Below are 15,888 nucleotides of genomic sequence, written 5' to 3'. Positions count from 1 at the left end.
GTAATAGAGATGGAATTGAGAAACAACCATCAACTAGAACCCCAAAAGAACCAGATTTCGTAAACAACATAGAGGAAGAATGAAAGGAATATCCTATCGAGGTAATAATATTTGCTTCGGAAGATATGCTCTTCAGGCACTTGAGCCCGCTTGGATCACGTCTAGACAAATAGAAGCGGGACGGCGAGCAATGTCACGAAATGTCCGACGAGGTGGACAAATATGGGTACGCATATTTCCAGACAAACCAGTTACAGTAAGACCCACCGAAACGCGTATGGGTTCGGGAAAAGGATCTCCCGAATATTGGGTATCTGTCGTTAAACCTGGGAAAATACTTTATGAGATGGGTGGGATATCAGAAAATATAGCCAGAAAGGCTATTTCTTTAGCAGCCTCAAAAATGCCTATACGAACTCAATTCATTATTTCAGGATAATAATGAAAACCAAAGGAAAGAGGGCTTTAGGATGAAAACATAAAAATGCAATTGTAAGTTCCTTATTTTTGAACACAGAATATTTTTTTTTACTTCAATCTTTGGACTGAAAGAACAAAAAAATGATATGATTCAACCTCAAACCTATTTGAATGTAGCTGATAACAGCGGAGCCCGCGAATTGATGTGTATTCGAATCCTAGGAGCTAGTAATCGACGATATGCTTATATTGGTGACATTGTTGTTGCTGTAATCAAGGAAGCAGTACCAAATATGACCTTAGAAAGATCAGAAGTGATCAGAGCTGTAATTGTACGTACTTGTAAAGAACTCAAACGTAGCAACGGTATACTAATTCAGTATGATGATAATGCTGCAGTTGTCATTGATCAAGAAGGAAATCCAAAAGGAACTCGAATCTTTTGTGCAATCGCACGGGAATTGAGACAGTTAAATTTCACTAAAATAGTTTCATTAGCACCCGAGGTATTATAAAATTATAAGGCAAAACCGTGATATGGATATATTTGTTTTGTAATGAAAATGGATTAATTAATATATTATATCTCACACATATCCCTTTTGTAGTAATTATTCTAAGTATTAGAAATAACAATTATTATCTATTTCATATTAATATTGGATGATCTAAATGAAATATATTGGATGATCTAAATGAAATAATGAAAAAAAATAGAAAAACGAGCATGTTGATTATATTGAAAATAAGGAGCAACAATCATTTTCGTTTATCATGAGTAAGGACACCATCGCTGACATAATAACCTATATACGAAATGCTGATATGAATAGAAAAAAAATGGTTCAAATACCATTTACTAACATCACCGAAAACACTGTGAAAATACTTTTACGAGAGGGTTTTGTTGAAAACGTCAGAAAACATAGGGAAAGCGACAAATATTATTTAGTTTTAACTCTACGGTATAGAATAAATAAGAAAGGATCATATAAAAGTTTTTTAAATTTAAAACGGATCAGTACACCTGGTCTGCGAATATATTCTAATTATCAACGAATCCCTAAAATTTTAGGAGGCATGGGGATTGTAATTCTTTCAACTTCTAGGGGTATAATGACAGATCGAGAGGCTCGATTAGAAAAAATAGGCGGAGAAATTTTATGTTATATATGGTAATCTTTCTGAAATACGAATTAGATGAGAAATTTCTATCCATTTTTGTCAAAAAGAGAGAGAGAAAACACAGATTTAGAATATCACCCACCCCTCATATACTAGTGAATGTGCGAAGGGGGTTTAACTGAAACTGGAATTGGAAAAAAAAAAAGAAAAAATAAAAAGGATTCAAGAGGATTTAATTCCTGAATGAATAAATTCCCAGGGGTATGTTTCAGATTCCTTTATATAATCAAAATTGAATTATAAGCTATGTTTTTCAAAAGATTCGACGTACTTTTTATATGTTTATATGTATACGCCCGTAGAAAAAAAAAAGAAGCATAAAAAATTCAATTTAATTAGACTGTTTTTTAATTTCAACAATCTTTTTTTTTGGGGGGGGGTACAAGTTCAAAATGTAAGGAAACCTTATTTTCTTCCAATAAATAGATTTGGTATTAACTTATTAAGGAATTACAAATATGAAAATAGGGGCCTCCGTCCGTAAAATTTGTGAAAAATGTCGATTAATTCGCAGGCGAGGGCGAATTCTAGTAATTTGTTCCAATCCAAAACATAAACAAAGACAAGGATAATATTTCCACAAAAGAGGATTTTCTATAAAAATAGAATATAAAAATATTAGAATATATATTTTATAAAATATTAGAAGAAATTTTTTATTATTGGTATTTCCAATTTGAAATTTTATTTCAAAAATTCATATTCGATGTCGATTAATATAAAATACAATTGATATATATAAATCGAATATGAATTCTAGTTAGAAACTAGTTAGAAAAAAGTAAAGGATCCGTTTTTGAATGAAATGGATATATCCATATATCTCGGACTTATTTTTATGAAATAATCAAATATGGCAAAACCTATACCAAAAATGGGTTCGCGTAAAAATGGACGTATTGGTTCGCGTAAGCATGCTCATAAAATACCAAAGGGAGTTATTCATGTTCAAGCTAGTTTTAACAATACTATTGTGACTGTTACAGATGTACGTGGTCGGGTTATTTCTTGGTCCTCCGCCGGTACTTGTGGATTCAAGGGTACACGAAGGGGTACACCATTTGCCGCTCAAACCGCAGCAGGAAATGCTATTCGAACAGTAGCGGATCAAGGCATGCAACGAGCAGAAGTCATGATAAAAGGCCCCGGTCTCGGAAGAGATGCGGCATTAAGAGCTATTCGTAGAAGTGGTATACTATTAAATTTTATACGGGATGTAACCCCTATGCCACATAATGGATGTAGGTCTCCGAAAAAAAGACGTGTGTAAAATTAAAAATAAACATGGAAAAGATTTCAAGAGAAATAAACAATTCAAGGGTTTGATCAAATATATATATATTACTATGGTTCGAGAGAAAATAAGAGTATCAACTCGGACACTACAGTGGAAGTGTGTTGAATCAAGAGTAGACAGTAAACGTCTTTATTATGGACGCTTTATTCTGTCTCCACTTATGAAAGGCCAAGCCGATACAATAGGCATTGCAGTGCGAAGAGTTTTGCTAGGAGAAATAGAGGGAACATGTATTACACGTGCAAAATCGGAGAAAATACCACATGAATATTCTACCATAGTAGGTATTCAAGAATCAGTACATGAAATTTTAATGAATTTGAAAGAAATTGTATTGAGAAGTAATCTGTATGGAACTCAAGACGCATCTATTTGTTTCAAAGGTCCTGGATATATAACTGCTCAAGACATCATTTTACCACCTTCTGTGGAAATCATTGATAATACACAACATATAGCCAACCTAACAGAACCTATTAATTTGTGTATTGGATTAAAAATTGAGAGGAATCGCGGATATCGTATAAAAACACTAAAAAACTTTCAAGACGGAAGTTTTCCCATAGATGCTGTATTCATGCCTGTTCGAAATGTAAATCATAGTATTCATTCCTATGGGAATGGGAAAAAAAAACAAGAGATACTCTTTCTCGAAATATGGACAAATGGGAGTTTAACTCCTAAAGAGGCGCTTTATGAAGCCTCTCGGAATTTGATTGATTTATTTATTCCCTTTTTACATGCAGAAGAAGATCCCTTTCATTTAGAAAAAAATCAACACAAGGTTACTTTACCCCTTTTTACTTTTCATGATATATTGGCTAAGGATAAACTGAGGAAAAATAAAAAAGGAATAGCATTGAAATCCATTTTTATTGACCAATTAGAATTGCCTCCCAAGATCTATAATTGTCTCAAAAGATCCAATATTCATACATTATTAGAACTTTTGAATAATAGTCAAGAAGACCTTATGGAAATGGAACATTTTCGTGTAGAAGATGTAAAACATATATTAGACATTTTAGAAATAGAAAAGCATTTCGCATAAATTTGAAATCCATTGGCATTGGTTTTTTTTTTTCATATTTTTATTATTTATAAAAATAAAGGTGAAAATGTGTAATTTGAATCCTTAGAATAAATCCATATACTCGGAATAGGCCAAAAGATGTATCTAGGGATTAGTCGTTTCAAAATGAATTCTCCCTAGATACACAATATACATGGCATGATATTTTATTTCACAATTGAATCCATTTAATTAAAAAGTTTAAAAAAGACCTAAAATTAGAGATTTCTCAATAGGTAATGTTGCTCCAATACCCAACCAAAGGGCTACTATGGTACCAATTAAAAAGATGGTTGTTGCTACTGGACGGCGAAATGGGTTTTGGAATTTATTAACATTTTCCAAAAAGGGTACTGTTAATAATCCCATAGGTACCGAAACCATTAAAAGAACGCCTAATAACTTATTGGGCACTGTACGAAGTATTTGAAATACGGGAAAGAAATACCATTCGGGTAGTATTTCCAAAGGAGTTGCAAATGGATCCGCGGGTTCTCCAATCATTGATGGTTCTAGAACCGCTAATCCTACGTTACAGGCAATAGTACCCAGAATTACTACTGGAAAAATATATAAAAGATCATTGGGCCATGCAGGTTCTCCATAATAATTATGACCCATTCCTTTAGCCAATTTAGCTCTTAATACAGGATCATTCAAGTCAGGTTTTTTTGTTATTAGGATAGGTGAATTCTTATAGATCCATCCTCCGAAAGAACCGGACATGATAATTTTTCATCATCCGGCTCGAGCACGAATCAAACATTTCGAATGTATCCATAGAAAAAATGCATATGTTATCCACACATATAGAAAGATTCCATGTAAGAAAATAAACCTTATTTTCTTCTCCGAAGTTACAATTATCTTATCTGCAAAAAAAAAAAATTAAGTTCTTTTATTATTAAGTAAACTTAAGTAAACGCTCAATACCCAAGTAGGCTTTCAAAGTGAATAGTGCTTTTTGGGTGATCTCAAACCTTGCAATTCTTACCCCCCCCCAAAAAAAAAATCTTGGAACTTTTTACGTACAAAGGATTTACTTGTTACTAATATAATCTAACCCCTGTTCTTCTTTAGATCCACTTGGTTTACTCCGATAGTATCATAAATCGAGTCAATGCATAGGAAATGAATGCATTTCCATACTATTAAGTTCAGTGAAATAGAGAAAATATAATTCAGATTATCCCACATCACTTTTTTTACTGGATGTTACGGAGCCTGTTCATGCAGGATATGATCGAGTCTGATCATAGAAAAGATTCTTTACAAGTGAAACCAGCCTATCCTCTGTAGGGACGGACCTTGCGTGGTAGTTGGAATAAAGACACATTGAATTGTAAATTCAAATGTGGCAGATAAGAGAAAATCATATATCTGCGTGGCCCAATCAATAGTTCAAGTCACACACTCCCATAATCCATTTCTTCTTCGTAGAATTCCCTTCAACTATTCGTGTATGTAAAAAATAATAATAATCCAATTTTGTTAAATTGAAGGAAAATATCCAAATACATGTCTTATTCTTTTAAATAATCCATATTTGTAGCAATGAAATATATTCCTCCCCCAAATAAGAAATGATTAATTACAAATATCTATGATTCATATTTACTATAAAGGACCAGAAATGCCTTGCTTACGTATCATTGGAAAGTGCATTAACATAAATACGGCAGTAAGAAGAGGTAATACAAAAGTATGCAAACTATAAAAACGAGTCAAGGTGGATTGTCCCACACTAGAACTTCCGCGTAATAACTCTACCAAAGAGGATCCTATTACAGGAATAGCTTCGGGCACGCCTGTTACAATTTTGACTGCCCAATAACCAATTTGATCCCAAGGTAAGGAATAACCAGTTACACCAAAAGATGCGGTCAATACAGCCAAAACTACACCGGTAACCCAAGTTAATTCGCGAGGTTTTTTAAAGCCACCTGTGAGATACACGCGAAATACGTGCAGAATCATCATTAAGACCATCATACTTGCCGACCATCGATGAACTGATCGGATTAACCAACCAAAGTTAGCCTCCGTCATTATATATTGAACAGAAGCAAAAGCTTCAGTAACAGTCGGACGATAATAAAAAGTCATAGCAAATCCCGTCGCTACTTGGACTAAAAAACAAGTAAGTGTAATTCCTCCTAAACAATAAAATATGTTTACATGGGGAGGAACGTATTTACTGGTTATATCATCGACAATCGCCTGAATCTCAAGACGTTCTTCGAACCAATCATAGACTTTATTGAGATAGGTAAACTAAGGTACCCCCCCGAGAACCGTATATGAGAATTTCATCTCGTACGGCTCAAACAAAAATACCCAAATACTGGTTGTAATGAAAACAGATATGTGTAATAGAAAGCTTGAAACTTCTTAACGGAATCCTATGATTCCAATCTTTTCGGAAGATAAGAAAAAATAGAAATCCGAAAACTATTCTTTGTGGTTATAATGCCAAAATATCAAGTCGGCTCACTCGTCTTTATTTACAGTAGGCCTCTTGAATATTCTATTATTTACTTCCATTTTTTATTTGTGTGTAATGTTCTTTTTTTTACTGCTGTTTTCTTAATTATTATTATTGATAGGAATTCTCTTGTTAGGACCATATGAATCAATTAAAAAAAACATCAGATTCGTATCATGACCACGATGATTCAAAAAAAACCTTTAATCGAAGTCCAAAAATTCCCTGAGTAAGAACTGCTGGATCATCACTTATTCAATGAATAGATAGAACAAAGAAACATTTGTCCGTTGATCAAAATAAAGATAATCGACGGAAGTTTTAAATAATTTTCATTTTTCAATTTATTCTTTCAACTCTTTGAAAAGTTTTTTTAAATCCAGTTACGAGGTCTAAATATTTAGTATGAATCATAGTTCTAATATTTTAAGAATATTTTTGATTTTCTATATTCCGTACTCCAGATACTAGAATAAATATCTGACGGGGTAAAATCATCTCTATCAAGATGACAGATCCATTTTTTTTATGTTCTGTACTATCAATAAGATCCATTATAACAAGTCACACACTCATATTCCGGAAATACAGAAACAAAGAAGTTTCACGATCAAACTACCAAATCAAAATGAAATAGGCTAACGATAAAAAACCTAAATGCTTAACCTTAGTTTTCTATTGAAAAGCTAGTTACTTGATTCTTGTGAATCTAATTCATAGAAATTCCGTCCAGTAAAATGGACGAATTATAAATCTCCAAAATAATAGATAGAAATATCGCAAATAGAGCCATTGCAACACCCATCAAAGGAGTAGTTCCCCACCCCGGAGCTACTTTACCATATTCTGAATTTAATGGTTTTAATAAATCCCCTACAATAGTTCGTCTTGGACTAGACTTAGAATTACCCTCAACAGTTTGTGTAGCCATAAATCCTATTTTATATTGATTGAGATCTGTTGACTTTGTATACCATTCCGCTGTAAATATAGGATCTATATCCTATAGATCCATTGTGGTCTTGAAATTTTGGAATTCTAAGAATTTTTAGAATTATAATGGAAACAGCAACCCTAGTTGCCATCTCTATATCTGGTTTACTTGTAAGTTTTACTGGGTATGCCTTATATACTGCTTTTGGGCAACCCTCTCAACAACTAAGAGATCCATTCGAAGAGCATGGGGACTAGTTGAAGTAATGAGCCCTTAATATAATATTGGGGGCTCATTACTTCAATTGAGATAATGAAAAATCATTTCATTTTTTTAGTTGGAACTTTAGGGGGTTCTCTAAAAAAGATAGCGAAAAAAATGATTCCTAAAGTCGAAACTAAGAGGAATGTATAAACCAATGCTTCCATAGATTTAATCGTGGTTTACAATTATAGCTTTCATACCTGTTTATTGTTTATTGGAGCTCATTTCTCGGATAAAGAAAAAAAGTGAAAACAAAGTGTTTTGAGTCGAATCAAGATTTATCTGGTTCTTTATGTCAAATTCAAATCATAACAACAAAAACAAAAAAAGTCGAAAAGGAACAAAAGAATGCTCTATCATACTATCTGTCTTCTTGTAGTTGGATCTCCAAGTTTTTGGAATGCTCCAAATTCTACTTGAGCATCCAAATCTGGGTCGATCCCAGCAAAAACATCTCGGAACAAGGTTCTAGCACCATGCCAAATATGCCCGAAAAAGAAGAGTAGAGCAAACGAAGCATGTCCAAAAGTAAACCAACCTCTTGGACTGCTACGAAAAACACCATCTGATTTCAAAGTAGCACGATCTAATTCAAAAATTTCACCTAATTGAGCACGTCTAGCATATTTTTTCACAGTAGCAGGATCACTATAACTGACTCCATTGAGTTCGCCACCATAGAACTCAACAGTTACACCTACTTGTTCGACACTATATTTCGATTCTGCCCTTCGAAAAGGAACATCGGCTCTAACAATTCCGTCTCCGTCTACTAAAACAACCGGAAATGTTTCAAAAAAAGTAGGCATACGGCGTACAAAAAGTTCACACCCCTCTTTATCTCTAAAGATGGGATGCCCTAACCAACCAACGGCTATTCCATCTCCATTATCCATTGAGCCCGCTCTAAACAATCCCCCTTTTGCTGGATTATTGCCGATGTAATCATAAAAAGCTAATTTTTCAGGAATTTTAGACCAAGCTTCTGATAAACTTTGATTTTCGGCTAGCCCAGCACCAACTCTTCGATATATTTCTTGCTGGAAGTATCCTTGATCCCATTGATAACGAGTGGGACCAAATAATTCAATGGGGGTAGTTGCTGAACCATACCACATAGTTCCAGCAACAACAAAAGCTGCAAAAAAGACAGCAGCGATACTGCTGGAAAGGACGGTTTCAATATTTCCCATACGCAATCCTTTGTATAGACGTTGCGGTGGACGCACACTAAGATGGAAAAGACCCGCTAATATGCCCAATGTTCCTGCTGCAATATGATGAGAAGCTATTCCCCCCGGAACAAAAGGATCAAAACCTTCCACACCCCATGCGGGATTTATGGATTGTACCCTTCCCGTTAATCCATAAGGATCAGACACCCATATTCCAGGACCGTACAATCCTGTTACATGAAATGCTCCAAAACCAAAACAAACCACTCCTGCAAGAAATAAATGAATTCCAAAAATTTTGGGCAAATCCAAAGAAGGTTTTCCGGTACGTTCATCACAAAAAATTTCTAGATCCCAATAAACCCAATGCCAGATAGCCGCTAAAAAGCACAAGCCCGAAAACACAATATGTGCTCCGGCCACACCTTCGTAACTCCAAATACCCGGATTCGTTATAGTCCCCCCGGTGATATTCCAACCGCCCCACGAATTGGTTATTCCTAAACGAGTCATGAAGGGTATAACAAACATACCCTGTCTCCACATTGGATCAAGAACAGGGTCAGAGGGATCAAAAACTGCTAATTCATATAGAGCCATCGAACCAGCCCAACCAGCAACCAGAGCTGTATGCATTATGTGAACAGAAAGCAAACGGCCTGGATCATTTAATACAACAGTATGAACACGATACCAAGGTAAACCCATGAAAATACCCCTTATATCAACAAAAAATAGACACTATGTAACTTTATTGCACTGGAAAAAACTATACTATGGATTCTCACCTTTTACCTTTTAGTAGATTATCTCGGAGAAAGAATTAATGTTTGTTCTAGTTTTTTAGTAATAGTGTTTAGTAATAGTGGAACAATCATATTTGTAGGAACAAGAAGAAGCAGATCTATTCTATACCCGATAAGTAAGAATACGCAATGGTGGGAAGGGGGGGTTGACAATTTTCTCTATGAGTATTTAAATATGTAAATGCAGACATATTCGTTTATCACCCAAGGACCCATTCGTAACAACTTTACTCTATCTTTATCTTTACTCTTCCCTTTTTTATGATTTATAAAAAATACAATATAATAAAAGCAAATTGTTTTTAACACAATAAACCCATTCTTACGTTTCCACACTAAAGTTAAATATATTATTTTATTTTCTTTTTTTCTCTATTTTATGCCCATTGGTGTTCCAAAAGTAACCTTTCGAAGTCCTGGAGAAGGAAATGCATCTTGGATTGATATATAGTGCGACTTGTCAGATATATTTGGTCATACGGGATTTCCCCGTTCTCCCCCCCCGATTGAGATATCCTCTCTTTCACCACCAAAAAAGAATGATTGAATCATCCAAAATTTGGAGCGTGAAGTGTAATGAAGTGCAATTCGATCGATTTTTTATTTTTTGGAGGGGGTATCCAGATTACTATTCGAAATTCAAAATAATTTATGGTTGGCTTGCTTGGACCAATAAAACGAAGTATCCAGACTCTGTTTAGAAAAAAACCAATTGGTAATATATCCACAATTACTACTTCTATCATATCATATATTTTACAGAAAAAATGAAATAATAAATTCAGAGAAGAGATAAGTCGTAACAAAAAGACATGGTATTGTAATATTTGTCCTATATGTGCAAATAAAAATCGGGCAGATCCTTATCCTTACTTAGAGTAGAAAAGAAACCTAAAAGAATTGAGGAAGTCCATTCAGAAACAAGAAAATTACATTGTGATTTGTGTTCGATCTCGATGAAAGCAATACATCAATGAGAAGTTAGTTCAATAAATTTAGTACATTTTTTTTCGTTAAAAATTCGAAAGAGTCCATTATGAAAAGGGAAAGAGGGTTGAAATAGACACATTGATTCCTTTTTGTTTATATGATTTTTAGTGAACCGTATGCATCAAAAGGTGCATGTACGGCTCTTAAGGTATAAGATTAAATCCTAATCAATCGACTTTATCGAGAAAGATTACTTTTTTTAGGCCAAGAGGTCGATAGTGAACTATCGAATCAACTTATTGGCATTCTGCTATTTCTCGGTATAGAAAAATATAACAGAGATGTGTATCTGTTTATAAATTCTCCGGGTGGGTGGATAATACCCGGAATGGCTATTTATGATACTATGCAATATGTACAACCAGATATACAGACAATATGTATGGCATTAGCCGCTTCAATGGGATCCTTTCTTTTGGCAGGAGGAGAAATTACCAAACGTCTAGCATTCCCTCACGCTTGGCGCCAATGATTCTTTTATTTGAGAATATATATGAAGACTATACCTTCGCCATAAAAATACTTAAGTAATAATAGCATGGTACTTCGAATTCGATATACAAATTTTTGTTTTTTAAACCATTTGATTATGTATCGAAAAAGTAGTATGAAAGAGAGGGCTTTTACGATTTTATCTGATCTATCAGGAACCTAGTTTAGTTTTAGTGTCACAGACTTTTTTGTTTTTAGTTTTCATACCAAAAAGCTTTTAACAATATTTATGTCTAACAATATTTATTTTAATTAGAAAATAAAAAACATATGATAAAAAACAAGAAACTTTCGGATTGCTGAATAACAAAAAAGACGAAATAAGAAAACAACGGAACCATCATAGTATTTAAAAAAAATACTCAAAAAGAAAAAGGAAGGTTGGTTATTGTATTATTTATTATTTAAGGATCTGGATCCAAAAAACCCAGTAGATTTTCTATTTTTTTTTCTTCAATGGAAAAAAATCCATAGAGAAAATACTCTATCCATAGAGGAAAAAAAGAAATTGCATACGTGGAAAAGAAAAGCCGTATGCATCAATACGCAAAAAATGCTTGTACGGTTATTGAATCTTATCTTTGCTCATTTATTTTCTTATTTGTATTTATTCTTTTCACCTTAGTTTGAGGACGAAAGAAAATATTGACTAATATTGGGAAAATCCGCATCAAAATCTTTATCAAGATAAAGAAAAGACTTATAAAGTTATATAATCAGGGTAATGATCCACCAACCCGCTAGTTCTTTTTATGAGGCACAAACGGGAGAATTTATCGTGGAAGCGGGAGAACTACTGAAACTGCGTGAAACTATCACAAGGGTTTATGTACAAAGAACGGGTAAACCTTTATGGGTTGTATCTGAAGATATGGAAAGGGATGTTTTTATGTCAGCAGCAGAAGCCCAAGCCCACGGAATTGTTGATATTATAGCACTTCAATAAACAATTAGTAACTAAGATTCTTCTCAAAAAAAAATACAGGATTTGAGATTGAATTTTATCTCCTTAATCCTTTTAATTTAATATAACTTTTTTTTTCTATTAATTAATCTATTAAATTAATAAAATATAAGTAATTCATAATCATCGGGTTAGGATTGATCTAAACCGGCTCATTATGTCTATAGGATCCACCATGCCAACTATGAAACAACTTATTAGAAACACAAGACAGCCAATCCGAAATGTCACGAAATCCCCCGCTCTTCGGGGATGCCCTCAGCGCCGAGGGACATGTACCAGGGTGTATGTGTGACTCGTTTAGATCATTCTACTAATAAAAAAAAAAAGAAACCAAACCCATTTTTTCAGTATTAGCGATCAGTTAAGATAGTGTGAATGGAAGAACTCCATTCACACTATCTTAACTTAAAAAAAAATCTATTAATAATATAAGCATTCTTCTATCATATATAAAATTTATGATTTCGATTGGTGTAAACCCAATCACCCCAATTTGCAATTTAAGATGAGAAACACTTTTCCATTGGTAACAAATGGTTACCCACTAAGCGGAGAAAATACTATTAAAGAAAAATTATGCCCCTAATTTATTTTGCAAAAACGGAATAAGAAGGTCAGTTACCCAGCTAATTTTCATACTTAAACACCGTTACTGTATAACTTGATTTCGTTGTAAAAAACCTATTACTAAATATTTCATGGGTAGAGCCAAAGAATGTGAACTGTACAAGTTAACAATAACATTGATTAAATAAGGATTAAATGAAAGAAGGGGCTCCGGTGTATAGAGAGGACCTAGTCGTTTAAAAAAGAATCATAGAAACGATGGAACCCATTCTTTTTTTTATCTATATCCTATTTAATTTACTATGTTTTTTGATACCTAGTATCAATACAATTTCTTATTTCAAAGTTAAATTAAATACTTAGAAAAAAATCGTGGTTGGGAAGGTTATAGTAGCAAAAGCCATTGGAATTTTTTTTTTATACATTGGAAGAATCCATCTTTGTTATTAATAGACTAGGAAGAAGAAAAGAATAACTGAAAGAAAAAAATGAAATAGTTATTCACCAAAGTCTCATTTACTCAATGACCAGAATTAAACGAGGATATATAGCTCGGAAACGGAGGACAAAAATTCGTTTATTTACATCAAGCTTTCGCGGGGCTCATTCAAGACTTACTCGAACTATTCCTCAACAGAAAATTAAAGCTTTGGTTTCGGCTCATCGGGATAGAGATAGGAAAAAAAGAGATTTTCGCGGTTTATGGATTAGTCGAATAAATGCAGTAATTCGCGAGAATCCAAAAATATACTATATTTACAATAATTTCATCTATAATCTATACAAGAAGCAATTGCTTCTTAATCGTAAAATAGTTGCACAAATAGCTATATTAAAAGAGAATTGTCTTTTTATGATTGCCAACGAGCTCATAAAAACTAAAATTTCCCGGAGACTGAGCTCCGGGAAGGTATAGAATAGAGATTTGTATGATAAAATTAGAATTCATATGATAAAGTGATCAAAATAAACAACCAAGCTGAATCAAAAAAAGATTTATTCTTCTTAACGGATTATCCTTTTTATTACAATATAACAACCCAAATTGAATTGTTGGAGTTTTCGAACAAAACATCAATCCACGTTTGATTTGAGTTTAGATACAAATTTGAATTCAATTAAGGAGTAACTCTATTTTTTTTTTTTTTTAAAACAGTAGCAGTTCTAGCAGTCGACTCGCTTTTTTCAAATTGTTTTTCATTATTAAGAAAAGGTAACGAAGATAAAATACGAGCTTGTTTTATAGCAATCGTAATTAATCGTTGTTGTTTTAAGGTCAATCTATTCACGCGTCTAGATATTATTTTTCCTTGTTCACTAATAAATCGACTAATTAAACCCATGTTTTTATAATCAATTTGGTCCCCCGATTGAATCGGGGGCAAACGTCTACGAAAAGATCGCTTGGATTTAAGAAAGAGTCGTTTAGATTTATCCATGGTTTGTTTATTCCTATTCCAAAAATCGCATTTCTTAAAAGAAGATTTGTTTTTTTTTCTTTCTATTCTTAGTTTCTTTTTTTTTTTTGTTTTATAATGAAATATATGTTTTATAATGAAATATATGTTCTATAATGATATATGTATATAATTTAATTAAAAATTATATACATATATGAAAGATTGTTTTATTACATGTTATGTTCCTTGGTTAGAAAGGTAACACATAAGCGATCAATTTTCTCTATTTCTTGATTTCTGCGTGAATCGTGTGTTTGCAACAACAGGGACAGAATTTTCTCAATTCCAACCGACTAGGCGTATTGTGTCGATTCTTTTGAGTAATATATCTGGAAGTACCCGTTGATTCCTTATTAACACTCTTTTGATCACAACTGGTACATTCCAAAATAACAGTTACTCGGATATCTTTACCCTTGGCCATGAACCTCTCCTTTGGGTTTTTAATTCACTTAACTCTTCTATTTTCGAAGTCGAAGCGAAGAAGAAAAAAGGAACGAAAAATATTAAAAGTTAATAATTCGAAATAAACTTCTGAAAGATTTCGTTCCAATTAATGTAGTACAGTAATCATTAAGTAATATAATGATTTGGAACTATATTTTGTTTCGAATCGCAGTACAATATTTTAGTTTTCATTTAAGTATCTTGTATGATATTTTGCCCCCTTCCTATCCATTCCATTTTTATTTTTGGTCTCACTCTATTTATTATTAATAGAAATGGAATGAAATTCTTAATTCAATTCCATTGAAGCCTAGACCAGATTCCGAGTTTCACTGAGGCTGAATCCACTTTTATCTTTTCTAATTGAAAAAATTTTCATTCTCAAAAATAAGAAATAAAGAAGAGGGAATTAATTAATTAATTACAGATATTGAATTGATTTTCTTCACCCCTTCCCGTGCTGTGCCAATAACTAGAATGAAAAAAAGGGGAATATCAATGCATCTGGGAAAAAACGATTGATCTCTATCAAGAGACCCGCCAAAGCCCCGAACCATAGAGTACTTATTACTGGTGCCACGGAAAGATATGTTTTTAGATCTCGCATTTCAAATCCTCCTTTTTTAGAATATTTTCTTTTTATTTGATTCTAGTATTTATTAATTTGATTCTAGTATTTATTAATATTATTTATTCTATTTTTCATAAAAAATATTTAACTATATTATATTAATATTATTATATTAATTACGAATAATTCGTTTATTTAATAAACGAATTATTTTCTTTTGAATTTTTTCATTATTCTATTTTCTATTCTATATATTCTTTTTTTTTTCTTTATATACATATTATTCTTTATTCTTATTATACTTTCTATTTTAAATTCTATTTTTATTCTATTTTTTAATTTAATTCAATATTCTTTCTTTCTTCTATAGAATATTTCTTTTTCATATTCTATTCTATATTATAGTCTAGGAAACTAAAAAAAAAAGAAAAATGATAGGATAATTGATATGTATATCAACGAAGAAAAGAAAAATGTGGAAAATAAGACAAAGATTCTTTATAATGATACTGGAAACCAATGGAAAGGGATGTAGCGCAGCTTGGTAGCGCGTTTGTTTTGGGTACAAAATGTCACGGGTTCAAATCCTGTCATCCCTATCCCTAACTATTACTTATTATATGATATCACTTATCATATGAGCAATAATAAGGGATCATATAAAATAATTTATGAGAATAAAGCGCTCTTAGTTCAGTTCGGTAGAACGCGGGTCTCCAAAACCCGATGTCGTAGGTTCAAATCCTACAGAGCGCG

The 15,888-nt window shown here is 32.8% G+C and overlaps 3 protein-coding genes and 1 non-coding gene across 4 annotated transcripts in view; 3 read left to right on the top strand and 1 right to left on the bottom strand.

Annotated features, from left to right (window-relative positions):
* Positions 1-969, top strand: part of LOC113847860 (30S ribosomal protein S3-like) — a 2,799-nt gene extending 1,830 nt beyond the window's left edge. The window contains 2 exon segments of the mRNA XM_027477198.1: positions 137-350; positions 598-969. Of these exon segments, the coding sequence (XP_027332999.1) occupies positions 137-350; positions 598-935 (552 nt within the window). The 3' untranslated portion in view covers positions 936-969.
* Positions 970-2,437: 1,468 nt separating this feature from the next.
* Positions 2,438-12,413, top strand: LOC113847446 (DNA-directed RNA polymerase subunit alpha-like). The gene is made up of 4 exons (XM_027476602.1): positions 2,438-2,869; positions 2,994-3,573; positions 3,649-7,655; positions 7,703-12,413. The coding sequence occupies exons 1-3, from the start codon at positions 2,459-2,461 to the stop codon at positions 3,951-3,953; spliced, it is 1,296 nt and encodes a 431-aa protein (XP_027332403.1). The 5' UTR covers positions 2,438-2,458; the 3' UTR covers positions 3,954-7,655; positions 7,703-12,413.
* LOC113846730 (photosystem II CP47 reaction center protein-like) lies at positions 3,996-9,572 on the bottom strand. Its single transcript, XM_027475355.1, has 4 exons — positions 8,020-9,572; positions 7,192-7,423; positions 5,612-6,250; positions 3,996-4,681 (listed from the first exon to the last, which is right to left on the bottom strand). The coding sequence occupies exons 1-4, from the start codon at positions 9,538-9,540 to the stop codon at positions 4,176-4,178; spliced, it is 2,898 nt and encodes a 965-aa protein (XP_027331156.1). The 5' UTR covers positions 9,541-9,572; the 3' UTR covers positions 3,996-4,175.
* A 3,401-nt stretch (positions 12,414-15,814) lies between the features above and the next one.
* On the top strand, positions 15,815-15,888 carry TRNAW-CCA. The gene has a single exon. It is a non-coding gene; the product is annotated as a tRNA-Trp (tRNA).

The sequence above is a fragment of the Abrus precatorius genome, unplaced genomic scaffold, assembly GCF_003935025.1.
Source record: "Abrus precatorius isolate BTA unplaced genomic scaffold, Abrus_2018 Scaffold0, whole genome shotgun sequence".
NCBI lineage: Eukaryota > Viridiplantae > Streptophyta > Magnoliopsida > Fabales > Fabaceae > Abrus > Abrus precatorius.
Note: the sequence above shows the minus strand (reverse complement) of the source record. Positions and strands in the feature narration are given on the sequence as shown.

Excerpts from the sequence above, each read along its gene's own strand:
- LOC113847446 (XM_027476602.1), top strand. The coding sequence starts at position 2,459 with ATGGCAAAACCTATACCAAAAATGGGTTCGCGTAAAAATGGACGTATT. Across the intron at positions 2,870-2,993 it reads GGTCTCCGAAAAAAAGACGT|TGGAAGTGTGTTGAATCAAG; the intron begins GTGTAAAATTAA and ends CGGACACTACAG. Across the intron at positions 3,574-3,648 it reads CGAAATATGGACAAATGGGA|AAGAAGATCCCTTTCATTTA; the intron begins GTTTAACTCCTA and ends TTTTACATGCAG.
- LOC113846730 (XM_027475355.1), bottom strand. The coding sequence starts at position 9,540 with ATGGGTTTACCTTGGTATCGTGTTCATACTGTTGTATTAAATGATCCA. Across the intron at positions 7,424-8,019 it reads CAACTACAAGAAGACAGATA|TCAACAGATCTCAATCAATA; the intron begins GTATGATAGAGC and ends TGGTATACAAAG. Across the intron at positions 6,251-7,191 it reads TTATAATTCGTCCATTTTAC|AGTTTACCTATCTCAATAAA; the intron begins TGGACGGAATTT and ends GGGGGGTACCTT.